Raw genomic sequence first — 17,965 nt, 5'->3', positions numbered from 1 at the left:
TTTTTCTGTGTTTATAGTAATTAAAAAAGATAGCTTTTAAACAGTGTAAACAAATTAAAAATTTAGTTTTCACACAATCCATAATTATGATTATTATTAAATATATATTACCGTATTTGCTCGATTATAAGACGACCCCCCAAAATTTGAATATTAATTTAGGAAAAAAAAAAGAAAGCCTGAATATAAGACAACCCTATAGGAAAAAAGTTTTACCAGTAAATGTTAATTCATGTAAACTATGTAAACTATTTTTTAAAAAAAATAAAAGTCATGATTGAGAAAAATATTTTGTTTTTATTTCCTTTTATTTTCCAACCTGCCCCCCCAGTTATGCACAACTGCCCCCAGGCTTGCCACTCTGTCCCAGAAATGCCTTATACCCCCTATATGCCACTGTGCCCCATGATATGCCTTTTAACCCTCTAAATGCCACTGTGCCCCATGATATGCCTTTTAAACCTCTAAATGCCACTGTGCCCCATGATATGCCTTTTAACCCCCTATGTGCCACTCTGCCTCCAGAAATTCCTTATACCTCTATATGCCATGTAGGGGGTTAAAAGTCATATGATGGGGCAGAGTGGAATAGAGGGAGGTATAAGGCATTTCAGGAGGCAGAGTGGCGTATAGAGGGTTAAAAGGCATTTCTGGAGGAAGAGTGGCATTAAGGGGGTTGAAAGGCATTTCATATAGCACTCTGCCTACAGAAATGCCTTATGGCCCCCATTTGACACCCCCCAAACTTACCCGTGCTTCTGACTCCCTGGTGTGTAGTCGGGGCAGCGGGTAGACATCTACGCGATTCGTGTAGGCAACTTCCAGCTGCAGCGGAAGTTGTCTACGCGAAACACGTAGACGTCTACACGCTGCCCCGGCTACACACCAGGGAGTCAGAAGCACCGGCAGGGGCGGGCTGGGCCGGGGGGCAGGGGGGCAATTGCCCCCCAGGCCGCCCGAAATCTAATCTAAACGGCCGCTGGGTGCTGATGCCGCCGGCCGGCGCTACTTTAATACTTTTTTTTTAAATTTAATATGGCAAGCCGGATCGGCTATTAAATTAAAAAAAAAATAGTATTAAAGCAGCGCCGGCCGGTGGCATCAGCACCCAGCGACCGTATGCGATGGCCGCCAAGTGATGGGAGCAGCGCCCCCTCGCACTCACCTTTCACCCCTCACGCTGCTCCCATCACTATGCGGCCATCAGATTGTTGGAAATCGAATCTAAACGGCCGCTGGGTGCTGATGCTGCCGGCCGGAGCTACTTTAATACTTTATTTATTTTTAATATGGCAAGCCGATCCGGCATATTAAATAAATTAAAAAAAAGGATTAAAGTAGCTCCGGCTGGTGGCATCAGCACCCAGTGGCCGTTTAGATAAGTTTTCCAGCAGTCTGATGGCCGCATACTGATGGGAGCAGCGTGAGGGGTGAAAGGTGAGTGCGAGGGGGCGGAGCCACTTCACTTGACTTGCCCCCCAGGCCTTAGGCTGCCAGCCCTCCCCTGAGCACCGGTAAGTTGGGGGGGGGGCATAAGACAGCAGGATCCAGGTCCCCTGCAGCACTGCGGAGGATCTGGATCTTAGTCTCATAGTCAGACCTATTTGAGGTCCGATTATAAGACCCCGATTATAAGACGAGGGGTATTTTTCCTGAAAAAAACCTTGTCTTATAATCGAGCAAATACAGTAAATAATATCTGCAGCAATTGCAAAATATAAGTAATTCTAATCATAAATATATAAATACAGAATATCTGAAAACATAAAAATAAATATATTTTCTATTACATAAATCACTTGATACTGACACAGACATTGACAGTGATACAGCATAACTGCCATCACTATATACTGAGCGAGACAATGACGGTGGTACTCCATAACTGCCATCACTATATACTGTGCCAGACATTGACGGTGGTACAGCATAATTAACATCACTATTTACTGAGTCAGACACTGACAGTGGTACCACAATAAGTGCCTCTCTCAGTATATAGTGATAGGAGTTAAGGTGCAGTTGTACAACTTAACTCCCATCACTTTATGTTGAGCCAGGCACTGATGGTGGTATACAATAACATCCATCAGCGATGGGAGTTATTGTGTACCATCATCAGAGAGCCATCATACACATGCTTCATGCTTTCTAACACTCTCACAGTGTTTCCTTACCTTTCCTTGTGTCTCTGTCTCCTTTCCCGCAGCTCCTCTTTCTCTTCCTCTATCTTTTCTTCTTCTGTATTAGTGTGTTTTGCCTCCTCCTCTTTTCTATCTTTAACTTTACTTTTTAAGAAATGGCAGTGAGTGTGACTTCAGTGCTGGGCGCCGGGATATGACATTTATGTTTACAAGCACTTATACATCCATGATTACATACACATTAATGCTCACATGCATTCAAACATACATATCCCCTCCCTCCTGCAGCCTCCCGCACCTCGGTTTCAAGGTGGAAAAGTCATATACAGTCTCCAGCACCTAAGCTTGCAGGAAATTTTCATGGACAAACAGATATCGAGCTTGCATAAACGCAGTGCCAAATACTCACTGCCAAACCACTGAACTCACACAGGCCTAACCAGACTCTCATGTGCATAAGTAAAAATACTCCCAAAAAATGTAAGGGGAGGGTTCATGGAACTCATTAGCTACTTCATGGAGCCTAAAGTGGCTAAAAACTCATACCACAGGGGGCAGTTCACATCTTCTCTTAACAGTAAGTGATTTTTCTATTTGTATTCATACTTGTACATGATGCTTATTAAAGTAATTTAATCTGCATTAATCATGGGTGCCCAATGGGACATGAGATGGACCCTTTGTGTAGAATATTACTACAATATCCACTTAATTGTCAGCATTGGGGTAAAAATATCATGATATATACGTTTATGAAAAATGGCTGTATTTGGTGATACAGTCACTGTGAAGTACACAGCAGGAAAGGAATGTGTAAATGTCCCAAGAGGAGGAAATATATCTTGGTACCTATGGCTACACTCCGAAGGAAGAGGTGTATTACCTCTGGACAAGGCTTTAGCAAGGGAGGCAATGAAAGAGATAAACATTCCTTTCCCCCAAACAAGTAGCGTTACTGAGAATTCCTGACACAAGTGGGGAGATTTGGGTCTAATTAAGAGCTGCAGGTGTTCCCTATAGAGACTTTTAAAGCGGCTATTGTATGCTGCATGCTTTCCCTCCTGGCCTGGAATCATGGAGGAGAAATCTGACCTGCAGTTTTTGAACTGCTGCCCTCCTGATTAAAATATTCTGAGTAATCTGTGGGAAACATTGTATTAGTTTGGAGTTTTAATAAAGAACCTTGAGTATACTGAGTGCTAGTTTACCACCATAGCAGTCCTTCAACAAAGTGATTAATTGTCTAAAAATACTGGAAATGAATGTTTCATCTTATATTGCATTTCCACTGACCTTCTAACCAATGGCACCTGGTACCATCATGGTACTCACATAAAAAGAAAACTAATATAGCATTAATAAGCATAAAATATTTCTAGACTTTAATCCAGTATCGTAAAAGCCCAGGGGCTTCTTCCATTCCTTCCTATGTTTAAAATGCTCTTTTGATTACCCTTTATAAGCATACATGGGATGCGGGTAGGATTTCCAGCTGACTTTAGTGTCCCTTCGATGTCATGAAAGCAATGGTATTTTTAATGGGGAAGTGGGTGGGGAGTGGGGTGTGCCACAACAGAGTTTCCCTCTAGATTTGTGCAAATGGGCCAAAAAGATACATACTAATATTTTGTGTTTGTTTCTGGTTCATTCTTTTCAGGCAACAAATTCCGTTTCCTGCCCATTTGTTTGGATCAAAAATGGGGGCATTTTTAATTGGGAAATGAAATTTGTGGTCCAACCCCAACATTTACTCTCATTCATTCTCAGACTCTCGCTCTCTCACACTCATTTTAGTTCACTCTTTCCTGCCCTCTTAGTTTTTCTGCCAGTCCACTATCGACATCTTCTTGTTCTACATTTTCTTCTTCTCCTTTCTCCTCTCCTTCTCATTTTTCTCTTCTCTCATCTTCCTCATCACAGCAGACATAACTTCCCAGCACACTTCTGTCAAAATGGCAGACCTACCGGGGACGTCTCAAGGCCAAAAAAACTTGAAAATACTCAAAACTCAGAACTGCTGTCTAATGTTAAACTACATATCAAGTAACATTTTTCTATGCAACCTTGTAGCAGTAAGACACCAATAGAGAAATAGTTATTTTTTTCTCTGTTGTCTATAATTTCCAGAGAACAGAACTTATACGCTGTTCTACTATTTACAAATTATTTTATTTTTAACTGTTTGATTGTTTAGCCATAATTACACTGTTTTGTGGTTAATGTACCCACAAGTATATATTTTTTTTCAAGGACCAATAGGGTATTATTTGATGCCAATGTTATATTCATAGTTTAAAATCTAGTTTTATTTTAAAAAAATTAAAAATAGAGAAAAACAGTTACTTAGTTTTTGTTCCATGGGTCAAATGCATTTTTATATATTTTTGAAGTGGGAGAAACTCAACAATCTCCCCTGCAGCTAATCACACTCTCATCATGAAGCAGGGTTATGTAGCCACAATGTGTGTGATCAGCCAGCAGGGTGTTATCAGTAATGCCAGCGGGGACAGGACAGACCCTCCTGGGTCTCTACTTTAGAGGCTCAGTGTTTCCAGCGATGTCAGCATTCTAGCAGAAATTCAAACAGTGAGGGTGCACTGGTATTTGAGACAAGAGCTGTAAACTCCCAACCCTACTGCAAAAAAAAGATGTATTATGACATCCTAATGCTTTCTGGTCATTTTTGTAAACATGCCATAGTGTGTCCTTTTGTGTAAAAAGGTTAATGACCTCTGCTTGGCTGTTAAAGTTTCTCTACTTTTTTTCCAGAAATCAAACATTTTAAAGGTCAATACATTAAAACCAATTTATCTGTAATAGTGCTTACAGATTTCAATAAGTGATATATATGTTGTAGAAACCCACCTTCTGTGAGAAGTTCACAGAAGGTGGGTTTCTACAACATATATATGACTTATGGAACCTCAGCTAACTCCCTTTTTGCATTTGCTACATGATTACTCATCCCCATTAACTTATCTGTGCCTTATTGATAAATTCCAGTGTGGTGTTGATTGGTGCAGGCAACCTTTAAATATAGGGTGAGCAGAAAAAGAAAACTTCAGGAGATGAAATGCATTCGATAATGCCGGCCACAGGGCGCCACAATCTTACTTTCTCTGAGGTAAACCTTTAATCTCCTAAACAATTACAAACAAAAAATCATAGATTTTTAAAATGGAATTTATGTTAAGTTATGGTGACAGTTCCCTTTGAATTCTAATTAAAAATAAATAAATACAAAAATACAAAGTAAAAAAAAATAAATATATTATTCAGTTTGGTTACCCAGCCGTCTTAAACAGAGGAGACATCAGACATAGACAGGTCCAACGTTTGTTTGTTATACTGGCACTGTCAGGCATGTTCCCTTGTGTTTATGCAAATGATTCATAGGAGACAGGGAGCGTAAACATGTTTTCTACATTTACAGAATCTGCAGGTAGATATTATACAAATATTTGAGCTTTAACTTTCACTCATATTCACTTACAGTCTGCTAAAAATTATTGGGTATCTGCATCAATGTCAGTGTTACACTTATGTGACACGTGCCTCCGAAAACAGGCTTTTCAAGACTAATTATTCTGTTGTGTACTTTGATACCCATAGTGCAGAACATCCAGCACTAGAATTGCATCACTTTGCCCTGCTATGTAAAAATACTAAACATATATAATAACGTGAACAAACATTGCTGTCTGTAATGAACATTAGGGCCTCGCAAACTCAATTCCTAGTAGGTCACCAGCCCTCCTTAACTGCCTCATGGATAGGCTATGTATCAGAAAACAATCCATAGATACTTGTAGACCATAAATAGATATAAGCACACCTCCCGTTACTTCAAAAAGTAGTACTGCCCAAAGTAGGATATTTTTTGGGTGGTGTCATTAGGGGCAGAGCTTTGTATGCATGGTCTCCAACATTTCAGGTGTATGTACCCATGTTTGTACCCATACTTGATTATACTATCATAGGCAGCAGCTATGCACTTCTCATGCTCACAAGTTGAATCTATCATTACAGTCAATTTCAAGATGTCCAGTATTCAGAATTTTCTAGCGGTTTCTAGCTATTGCCAGCTTGGCCGCTGTAGTGATGTCCATGATAAGTCATTTTGTGTGAGGTTGTAGTGATTTGAAAACAAGTCCAGGAGAGCCGTCTCTGAGTCCAGCTCAAACTGGGGTCCTAGCAACTTCTGAATCAGCTCAAGAGTCGCAATAGGCAGCCCCACCGTACATGATACATTGTTCGCGTTTGACCACATCCCCTCCAACATCTATCTTGCATTACATTATTTTCAGTCACGCTGGAATGAGGTACTATCTGTATAGTACTTTTCTACTGGTTTCCTAATGTTTATAACATCTTGAAATTAGTCACAGCTTGATTCCACTGGTCCTCCGTGAACTCCCTGTTCATATCTTTTTCCCATTGTGTCATTAATGTTAGTTATGAGAAGGCTAGAGTAGCACACAGACAATTTTACAGACTTATGCGTATATAGCTGTAATGAAGGCAATGCATCTGGGCCATCCACACATTTATTCATCAAAGACTGGATTAAGCAATTTAACATCTCCAAGTTTGGTAATGAGAATTTATCTTGTAATTCTGAAAAGGTCCATATCTGTCGTTGGTGGAGAAGTTGGCAGCACAAGTGGATTCTGTTATCCATTCATTCTTTCTAATTCAGGTTTGTCGTCAGGAGACCTATGGCTAAAAATGAAGCCACATGCAGTAGATCCCTCTCATTGTGAAAGTGGGGGATCAAAGAAAAGGGGGAGGAATGAAGAAGAAAAGGGATAGGTTGAGAGAAAGGGGAGTGAGAAGAGCATGTGAGATAAAGTGAAAGGTGGAAAGATAAAGAGACCAGAGAGAGATAAAAGAAAGGAAAGAGATAGAAAGGAGATATAAAGAAGGAGGGGAGGAATATAACGAGAATGGGGATCACAGAGAAGGGGAGAGAGAAGAAAGAAAAAAGGGCGAGATAAAGAGAAAGAGTATAAGAGATAAAGAGCAAAGGAAGAGCTGAGAAAAAGAGAAATGGAAGAGATAAGAGGAAGGTAATAGTTAAGGGGGTAACAAGAAAGAGGAGAGCGTGGCAGAAAGGGGAGCGATAATGAAAGAGGGGAGAGATCATGAGATCAGTGAGCGAGTAGAAATTATGAGAAAGGGGAGAGAAAGAAAGTGTTTGCATGCTAGAGCAAGCAAGTGTGCGTGCAAGGGCAAGTTTAAGCCAAAATGTTTATGTGTAAGGTGTGTGTGAATGTGCATGTATGTGTTTATGGGCAGGCATTTGTAAAAGTATAATATATGGGTTTTTTTACAGTCTATCCATTACTGTTTTGGGCCTAAATGGTATAGAATGAATAAAGGGTGTGCTTGAGCCTGACTAAGAAGAGATCTGGGATCTGGGAGAGGAGGGTAACTCCTATGGATGCAATCTGGCCAAGTCCTGTGGGTGCAATCCGGGTGCTGGGGCAAGCAGGGCCGGCCCCAGGCAGCACTTTTGAAGAGGCGGCACTTTGCATCCCCAAGCGCCTTAGGGAGGGAGGAGGGTAGATAATGAGAAAGTAGAGAGAGGAAGGGTAGATAATGAGCAGTGGCGTCGGTGGGGGGGGCGGGCTAGGCATTTCAAACTTCGCCCCAGGCGGCACTATGTCTTGGGCTGACCCTGGGGGCAAGCCCTTATGTAGATAATTATATAGTAAATGGGATGCCTAAAGCAGATCCACTTAGTTCCATATTTCACAGAGATTGGTGGAAATAAAGAAATCAGAATTTTGTTAATTTATAAATATTTTACAAATATTTGTGTGTGTATGTATATATGTATATTACCCTCACCTTGACCTGCCAACCATTGGTGCAGAACACATGAAACTGTAGTCAGAAGAGATTCCAACTTCCATCAATGACAGTGTGAGTTTGTCGCCTAGTATCTTGCAGTGTACTGGATTTATAATTAAAGCATAAATATGTCTGATGTTAAATCACAATCTCAATTATTTTATATATTTGTTTGCATTAATTTAGGTTATAAACCAAAACAATGAACACAACAAGCCACAGAAGGGATAATAATTGTATTATACATGTTTTGTATCTATGTTTTTGTTTCACGCTAAGTATCATGCAGCCCAGAGTACCTCCTTCACATTCTGCACTGATTTGTTTCTGGAGACTCCCAGCTGGTGTGTTCTTTACTGGGAATTTATAGATAAAACCTCTGCTTGAACTCATGACTTGGTATGGGTTGGGTATAAATCAAATGGCATCTCATTGTGCAGGATCTTTCCAATGAAGCACATTAGTTGGTTCAATAGGCTGCACTTTTAAAGGAACAGTGTTTTTTTCCATTTCTATGCAAAGTAATGTGTATATATATTATATACATATAATATATATGTATATATATTATATACATATATATTATATATATACACACTACCATTCAAAACGTTGGGCTGGCATAGAAATTTCCTTATTGAAACTTAAGCTTATAACATCAAATGGATCAGAAATACAGTGTAGACGTTGTTAATGTTGTAAGTGACTATTGTAGCTGGAAACGGCTTACTTTTTTATGAAGATGCCTTGTGTTTCTAAGAGGAACACTGCTCACTTTGCTAAAATAAAGGGACAGTGAAGCAAAAACAAAATTATACAGATCTACAAGGCTGCAAAAACTGCCATAAAGAATGCAATAAGAATGTCTCATAAATGGTTGTCAGAGCTGCTTGTTGGGTTTTGAGGGGGGTTTAAGCAAAAACTTTTCAAGGCTCCATCCTTAACATAAGCATTACAAATAATAATTATGCAAACAGTAAAAAAATATTTATGGCCACAAATTGGTTTTTAAGAAAGATAGACAAGTGAAACTTTATGAGGAAGCTTATACCCCCTTTAATCTTTGGGGGCCCTTAGTATGTGCTTAATCTGTTTAAAAGCCCAGACAGGCCATCTGCTAATCCTTTGGGCCAAGTGCCCTACACACTTTACGGCTACTCAAGTAGCCAATGCGTTCTTTCAGTATGTAGCTGCCTGCTGGATACACGCGGCTTCATGAGTGTAAGAGGGCATATATGTCTTGCCCGGTTTTGCCCTATCTGCTTATTTGGTAACACCAAGCCTTATTTTCAAATTGTTGTCTAATCAACATTTAAAGAATTGATAGATTAAAAGATAAAAGTAGTCGGTCAATTTAGTATTAAATGGCACTCTGTTGCCTACTAATCTGTCCTTCGCCACAAAATACATGTGACGTGCATCACATCATCAGTCAGAAATTGACACAGAGGCAAAGGAAAGACAGTAATGTCACTCAGCTGCTACATCTGCCCCTAAAAGAACTCAGCCTAGAAAGGAATGTATTGAAGTAGGCCTAGTGCATGGCAGGAGCGCCGCAAAAGCCTCTTCAAAGCACAGGAGCGGCCCATATTAGCATTCAAAATGTAAAAAAAAGGCATGTATACAGTGTATGTGCAGGGCTGTGATGCATCTAACTTCTGTATGGCCAGCTGCCCCCTCTTCGTCAGAGTCTGAACTGCCTTAAAAGGCGCGCCGTGACTTTAAGACACGGAGCTCCTGGATAAAATGTCATATCCCTGTGCCCTGTGCCCTGTGTCTTAAAAGGCGTGCAGCACCTTCTTATGTAGACTATGGGGGCAGTTCTGAGTCGGCACAGACTCCATAGCGTAAACGGGCCGGCTGAGGAAATCAAATATCTCCCTGTAACTGCCCCGTTGAGCAACGGGGTACTAGCGGGCACGATCGCCATGAATGCAATCTTTCCCCCTGGTTTGGAAGCATAGCAACTGCCGCCCCCTGGACCTGCCATCATGGGCCAAGTCGGTCTAGGCCAGAATACGTCACTGGTGAAGTATATTTGATTGAGGCCCAGTCCGGATTCCCCATTGCACAAAATGTAACATTCCAGCAATAACTACTGACCTCAGTGTAGTTTATCTATAGCTAAGGATTGTTATGGCTTTTCAGACACCGAAGGTTGGTGCACTAATTACACTGAGGAATAGATTGATGCTTTAAATGTACTAATGCTTAGATATGTACCAGAAAACATTACCAATGACTTATTTGTTTATTGGTAAATAAAAAATCTTCTGTTTAAATTCTTGTTGATTTGTTCATAGTTCATAGGACCTAAAATGGAATTACCTGACCAAAGTAAAGCCTGATTTTTTCCACTCTTTATATATGGCTTAGGCTGGCTAGGCCTAGGGGGCAGGTAGCACCTCTGCGGCATAACTGGAAGTCAGTCACCCTCTTGGGCAATCAGGGTTTCTGTAGCGCCACCCTTCAATAGGCCAGTTCAGAGGTAGATCACATGCAGGATTGTTCGGTGTCAGGACAGCCTCCAAAGTTAATTTCCAGCCGGCACAAAGGGGGGTGGCAGGTGGCGCTGCCCGGGCTTAAGCCTAGGGAAGGTTCAAAGACATTACTTAATACAATTGAGTTTCCAACTTCCTTACCAAATTTTTAAATGTTTAAATATATAAAAAAAAAAACTGTACTATGTTTACCTGATTAGGGAAACAATCAAATACCAGTAAAAGAACAAACAAGAGGTCTGAATATAAACCAGATTTATTTAAAGAAAAGCAGGCCACCAACCAAAAAGTGCAATGTAACTAACTACTCCCATTAGATCCTCCTTTAAACAGAAGTCTTGATTAGAATACTTGCCGATATGGGACCACCATATGTATAGCGTGATGAGTCACAGATCTCCTTTTACATAATACCTAAAATTGGACCTTATTTCAAGGTGGTATCTTTTAATTTGCTTGCAATGTGTGCTGTATTTAAGAAAATTCAAGCCTTAGTAGATTTGTGAAGTATAAAACTACACAAAGGTTTGTATACATTGTGTTTCTTTGGCTGCCACACATAAATTTCCTGTCCTCGTAAAAGCAATGGCAAACGTCTAAGCTATGAGCATGTATAAAAAATTACAAAAATAAATTAGCGTTCAGACACTATATTGTTCAGCATATTTCCCATCGCCTCCAAAAACTGCCATTTTTTATTTTTTTTTCGGGAAGTACCCAGGAATGTATTAATGTCTATGCTAGAAGCATGAGAACATGGCTTTCATAAATGATCGGTCTACAAAATGTAACATTTATGGAAAATAGCCAAAAATATTTAGCATATCAAGATTGCTTTTTTCACTTAAAAAAGGCAAATCTGTTTTCTTTACTAATTGTTTTCTACCTTACACATTAACATAACTCATAAAGCATTTGTCTTCAGCATTTTCTTGACTTCGGCTGGTTTTAATCAAGGCATGTCTTCCTCTACAAGATTCTTGACAGTAAGGTATAACATAAAACACCACCTTTTTCTCCCCTGCTGTTTGATGTTAGTGGAATTAGTACATTGTTACGTTACATGATTGGAAATCATGACTAACATATAATACTAACATTGTACCAAGCTAAACAGGAATGACATTAACTGTTAAAGTAAATATTCCAGATTGTTGATTGTTCGCCGCGGAAGTTGCCCAGACACAGGACCTCTAAACATTTTTTTTCTTGTATGAAGTTCTGCCAAATTGTGCTGCCTTTTGTGATGCTGCATGATCACCAGTACTGAAAATAACATCTTGTCTGCAAAAACAGAAAGACTCGAGTGTGAAAAGCCATTCCCTTGTGTCACAATGTATCCCAATTCATTAACTGCACTTTTAATTTGAGCAGGGTCACATATTACTTCTCAAACCCTCACTTTATTTCATAGAAACATAGAATTTGATGAACCGTTCGGACCATCTAGTCTTCAATTTTGCTTTTGATTTAGTACAGTTTTGTGCCTATCCCATGTAGGTTTAAATTCCCCCACCGTATTAGTCTCTTCTGATGGGAGGCTGTTCCATTTATTAATCACCCACTTGGTTAAGCAAAAACTAGTAAAACTAAAATTGCATTAAAAATCAACCCATGCACCACGGTTCCTACAAATCCTCTTCAGTTTTTTTTTCTTTTGAGATCAGCACCTTAATCATAATGGATGGATTGCAGCTGTTGGGTCAGCTGCAAGCATTCAGGCCACCTCTTGACCTTTTTGCTCTAGCAGTTATTTATTTGTGATTGTTGCTTAACTTTAATCTCTGGTCTTCGAATTGCATCCTGTATTAGAATTCTCCTTTAACAACACATATTCATGTATGTTTATTACACGTTTGTGACAAGCAAAACATCTCAACATAGTATTCTTGAAATGGCCTCTGTCATCCAAACCCTACTGGGATGCTAAATGTGTATTTTAAAGTTTTAATCTCATGTTGTCTACGCTGTGTATTATATGGATGGCATGAAAATAATTTTCTTCTTTACCATACCAAAAGCTGGCACTTTGGGACATTTAGAAACAGAACAGGCTTGCTGTTGCTAAGCTCACACACAAGACACATGAAGAGCAAACCTAATCAATGTGTTGGCTTTTCCTGGAAGCCAGAGAGTGTGGGTGCTGGATTGCATTTGCAAACACCAAGGCCGGGCCAGCATGACAAACGGCAGATGTGGCTTCTCAGGAGGCAGTTGAGAGGAGCCTTCAAAAGAGATGCTGTCCTTCGGGTTGGAAGACCCCATCATATACACTTACCAACCCTCACACAACTCTTAAGTTACATTGGAAAAAAGAATGGAACATAGGTGCATCAGGTAGAGGATTACTCTAAGAATGCCAACTAGCAGGTCTAACACACACAGATTAATATTTCTATATATTTTTTTAATTTTCTTTTTCATGGTATTTTCATTGTTTTCTCCTATGAAAAGACACATGTCCCACTAGAATGATGTTCTGACTTTACTCATAATTAGAAAGACTATCTCCTTAAGAATCACTAAAGAATAACCATAGTAAAATCATTAATAAATTCCCATCTACTATATTTTAACTGCGGTTATTAGCCTTTCTACTGCAGCAGCCGAAAATTTCCTAGACAGCAGAAGGAGCCGTGACGCTCGCTCATTACTTGGAGGAATGACCTGCCAACATTTTATTCCCCGACTTTCACTGTACGTGTTCAGAATAGAAGCGTTGTTGATACCAAGTAACATTTTGAATAACCTTTTATTTTTTTTGTATGTGGAGCAGCCAATGGTATTTGATCGAGGCATTATAACTCCACCCCTGCACTATTCACACAGCTCGAGGAAAACAGACGGAAAATCCCAGAACAGAATTAATGACAAAAGCCAATCAGGTTTAAGGGTTCAGTTCCAGCTGAGTTTATTTCCTTTAAAAAAAGTTATTTACAGAAGTATAACAATCTGACAGGCAGTGAAATCGACATGATTAGCTGGCATGGTCTTATGCCTCAAATCTTTGTTTTGTGGCTTGATGGTTAGACAAAAATTTTATATATATATACGGCATATTGCACAGGATGGATTATAAAAAAAGTTAAGAAACAAATTATGTTTTTAAAAAAGAGAGCTACCTCAATAGGCAGAAGTCCTAGTGCCTGTCATTGAATACATACATAAACACATTTTTTAGCAATTTTCTTTTGCTTGTTATAATAGACTTAAATTGTACAAAGATGTTTTCACTTTCGTTAGTTTTTTCATCTTGAAACACAACAGCTAGAAACCTGAATACATATGCTATCGTCATGCCAAAAAGAGACTAAAACAATTATAGTTTAGCGACAAGTATAAAGGATTAAATAGTCAAATACGAGAATGAAAAACGCAGTATATAGTGTCGCGAACTCAAATCGGCATTTAGATAGATCCAGTGGTTTAAAAACGGCACGGTTTATTTCTTTTGTAGTATAAAAAAAGTGCAAAAAAATGTTGAGACGTTAAAGCTACAGGATCCCTTTTTTTTTTTTTTTTGCTTATTATGTGCACTTGTCACTTTAAAGCGTTTGAATACAGACTTACATAGTTAACCCTTCAAGGTTGAAGGGACAAACATTTGCCATTAGCTCCCCAGCATCAAAAAGGATTAAGAAAAAAAAAAAGCAGAGGAGACTAGTACAAAACCAAGAAAAGAAACATGTGGGTTCATGTGATACCACTGTGCCTACCTACTGGAAATAGGCAATTCTAACATTGTTCCTTTCTCCTCCTTGGAGTTTAACAGTGCCAAATAAAGAACATGCATCCACAATTCCACTAAGGAAATGGCTGCACGATTGAGAAACCAAATAAAAATAAAGAAAACTCTGACGTATAGTTATAAAGAGCTATATAAATACACATATGATCATTAATACAAAGAATTTTTTTTGTAAGTTTTCAACCGATATACAGTGTATTAAGAATACTTTGGAGGTGTGAATGCTGAGTGCACTAGGCTGGAAGGGATGCTGTCACTTTAAAAAATAAAAAGCCTGCAGATTGAATTGTGTAAACATGAAAAATAAAGCTGGTTTAAACTTTATTCATTCTGTATGTTTGACACAGTAACCAGCCTCCCTGTTTTGAAATATCGTCAGGAAATCCAAATACAAAAAAACAGCGGTTGACACCAGTTAAAACACCCCATTTATATATTTTTTACAAAAATACACTGAGAAAATAATCAAACGTTTTCATCTCTATTCTTTTTTTTTTGTGTGTGTTTTTAACTTTAAAAGTGTCAAAAGTCTACATTAAATATAAAAAATTAAAAGTTAAAACTCTAGCCCTTCAGTGAAGGAGACATAAAAATGCTGTGAAAAAGAGGGAAGGAGTACAAAGGAAAAAAAAAAAGAAAAATAAAATTTTAAAATAAAAAAAAAATTTGGCCAGTATAAATATGTTCACATAAAAAATGGCATCTGGTACATTTACAAGAGGGGGGTGCAATATGAGAAAGGAACAACAAGTCTTAATTTACAACTATTTAAGAACACATACTCTGAGAAAAAATTTGGTCCTGAATTATTGTATTTTTTTTTGTTTGTTTTTTTGTTTTTAAGTCCAGCACAGATTTGAGTTGCGTTTGAATCCTTAGAGTTAAAAATGAGAAAAAAGCTGGTGATTTCTGTAGGAATCAAACATAGCGCCATCTATCTGCTTTAATTTACCCTAACACTAAAACTGTTCAACAGTCTTACAAGAAACCTTAAAGATAGACAGGAGAACATGCTATATTAACCCACCAGTGAAATAATCCAACACCATCACGATTCTGAGAAACACATTTTTTTTTTTTTTTTTTTAAAGAATCCCCACCCCCCCCAGGTACCACATAAATATGTAACTTGGTGTAGTTCAGAAGATCTGCTTTCCTTCTTAAAAAGTAGTGTCCTTGAATTAAAATAATAAAAAATCCATCGTTTCATGGATGGTTTAAAGAAAAAGTTGGGTCACCCAAATGGGGGTCCACCATCCTTCTCCAGACGTGCAAATCCATAATAGTCCCATTACTTCTACTGCAAACAAAAATGAAATAGAACCCCCCCTCACACACCTTCATCCATCGACTGCTCTACAAAAAAACAAGGGGTGATGGGGAGGCTGTTTGGGGGGTGAATGTAGGTATTACCCCTTAACATTAGTCTGTTTTTGAACTTTTGATTTGTGCTCCTTCTCCTCTCCTGCTGGAAGGTACAGCCTTGCATGGTGCTGGAAGGAAAAGTCCCAAGTCTCCAAGACAAGGGAGGGAGACAGTAATGCTAAGAGGCCGGATCAGAGCTCTCTCCCCTTATCTCTGAGAATGGGGTCAAACTCTCTTAGGTCTCATTCGTATCTTCCTTTAGCCAACAATACGTGCAGCCCCAATAAAAGCCTTCTTCACCATGTGTAACCATCATCATCACACACAACCTCTCCAGTCTGCAGTTCCTACAAACATTTAGGAGGGCTTTTAAGGTTTTCGTTTTGGGGGGGGGGGGACAGAAGGGTCTCCCTGGGCTGCTAAAAATCAACAATCCCTTTTATTGAGTTTTGATTTTCTTTCTGACTAAGTAAAGCAGAGGTTCAGTCAGTTTAGTACAGCAGAGAGTGCGCTCTGCCTCTCGCTCGATGCTCCATGACTGTAGGTGCTCGCCCTCCTCTATCTAAGCGGCTGGCTCAGTATGTGAACACCAGGTTGGAGATGCTGGACTCCAGCCAGTCCCCTGAGATCATCTCACTCACCTCTGGGGTGCAATAGTCCGGGAACTCGAAGTGGGAGCCCGAGCCCGGCTCGAAGTTAAAGTCCAGGTCCCTGTCCAGAGCGGAGGAGCTGAAGCTGCCCAGGGACATGCTCTCAAAGCCCGGGCTGGGGTTGAGCTCCAGCAGCTCGTCTTCCAGCTCCTCGTCCGAGGAGGAAACCGAGGAGGACGATGATGATGAAGAGGAGGAGGATGCGGAGGAGGGGGAGGATGCAGCTGAAGAAGAGGAGGAGGAGTGTGAGGTGGACGGGGCCGGGGAGGACGCTCTCGGGTACCCGCCGTGCTCGGACGGGGAGCCGGGGGAGTTTTGGATGGAACCGGCCCCGTCTTCGTACAGGCTGAGCGGGTCACTGGCCTCGGCGGAGCCGCTACTGAGTGTAGGGCTGGCGGGCACGGCCACTGGAGATGATCCCTGGTAGCCCGGGGCTCCAAAGATGTAGAGCCGGTGTTTAGGCTTCTTGTCTGGGGCGCCCTGTCTGGAGGAGGCTGCAATCCGGGACTTGTACAGGGTGTGATGGTCCAGCATGCACGATTGCTCCGGGAAGGCTTTGCCGCCCAGCACTAGCTTGGTGTGCGGCTTGCTGCAGAGCTTGGTCCCGCTGCTCTTTTTCACTGGAGGTTTGGAGGAGCTGCTGCAAGCCCCAGGGTTACTGCTGCCGCCGCCACTCCCCCCACTGCTGGGGCTGCTGCAGCCCTTCTCCCCGGGCTTGGAGCTGCCGGATTTCACCTTCTTCCTGGGCCGGTACTTGTAGTCCGGGTAGTCGGCCATGTGCTTGAGCCGCAGCCGCTCGGCCTCCCGGATGAAGGGGATCTTGTCGCTGTCCTTGAGCTGCTTCCAGCGCTTGCCCAGCCGCTTGGAGATCTCGGCATTGTGCATGTCCGGCGACTGTTCCATGATCTTCCTCCGCTCGATCTGAGACCAAACCATGAAGGCATTCATGGGTCTCTTGATGTGCCCGCTGGGGGTCTTGCACCAGCTCGGGTCATCCGCTTTGCCCCCGGTGGAGGCAGTAGACCCGGGGGTAGGAGAAGATGCCATGTCCAGCTCTACACTTGCCCCCGAGTCTGAGGTCTCCCCGGCAAGCAGTTCCTCGGTGTTCTCGGCGTTGTTGGTTTGTTGCACCATGTTGCTACTGTACGGATCCTCAGTAAACGCGTGCTCCCCACAGCCAGTGCCAGTGTCCTGAGCAGGAGGGTCCCGCCGGCCAGTGCTTCCTCTGCCAGGCTCGTTAGCAATACTTTGCTTTCCTGCCGTCACTCGTGTTATATGTGTCTCCCTGCTGTAGTTGAATTCAGTTCACAGACTTGTTCCTGGAAAATACACTGGAAAGCATAACTGCAGCCAGCGCTCTTCTATTATTATTACAGTTCGTATTATTGGTTACAGCTCCGAGTCCAAGCGGATCCTGGCTGAAGTAAACAAAAAAAATCTGAATAATAATAATTAAAAAAAAAATGTTTCATAAAAAAAAAATTGTATAAAAAAATCCCAGAAAAAAAATATCAGCTGTAGTAGAGTCTCTGAGCGAGAGTAACCATGTGTGTGTTTTAATCCTGAATGAGTACGAGGTGCTTTCACTGTCTGGATGCAGTGCACAGCTATGTATAGAATATATAGAGCTCTATGAGCTTTATGTTCCCTGGCCCCCCCCTTTCTGTCTTTTTTTTTTTTTTCTTCTTTCTTTTTTTTCTC

At 40.8% G+C, this 17,965-nt stretch overlaps 1 protein-coding gene across 2 annotated transcripts; it reads right to left on the bottom strand.

The window, feature by feature from the left end:
* Positions 1-16,189: 16,189 nt before the first annotated feature.
* Positions 16,190-17,398, bottom strand: LOC149289573 (transcription factor SOX-4-like). 2 transcript variants are annotated; one of them, XM_089490446.1, is made up of 2 exons: positions 16,835-17,398; positions 16,190-16,729 (listed from the first exon to the last, which is right to left on the bottom strand). In XM_089490446.1, the coding sequence occupies exons 1-2, from the start codon at positions 17,396-17,398 to the stop codon at positions 16,190-16,192; spliced, it is 1,104 nt and encodes a 367-aa protein (XP_089346572.1). The 2 variants fall into 2 exon arrangements, with proteins under 2 accessions (XP_089346572.1, XP_089346571.1); XM_089490445.1 differs by having other exon boundaries at positions 16,190-17,398.
* Between the last annotated feature and the right edge of the window lie 567 nt (positions 17,399-17,965).

Source organism: Sceloporus occidentalis, unplaced genomic scaffold (genome assembly GCF_023333645.1).
Source record: "Sceloporus occidentalis isolate IW3139 unplaced genomic scaffold, rSceOcc1.0.p SCAF_44, whole genome shotgun sequence".
Lineage (NCBI taxonomy): Eukaryota > Metazoa > Chordata > Lepidosauria > Squamata > Phrynosomatidae > Sceloporus > Sceloporus occidentalis.
This window is presented reverse-complemented; position numbering and strand designations above follow the sequence as displayed.

Excerpts from the sequence above, each read along its gene's own strand:
- LOC149289573 (XM_089490445.1), bottom strand. The coding sequence starts at position 17,398 with ATGGTGCAACAAACCAACAACGCCGAGAACACCGAGGAACTGCTTGCC.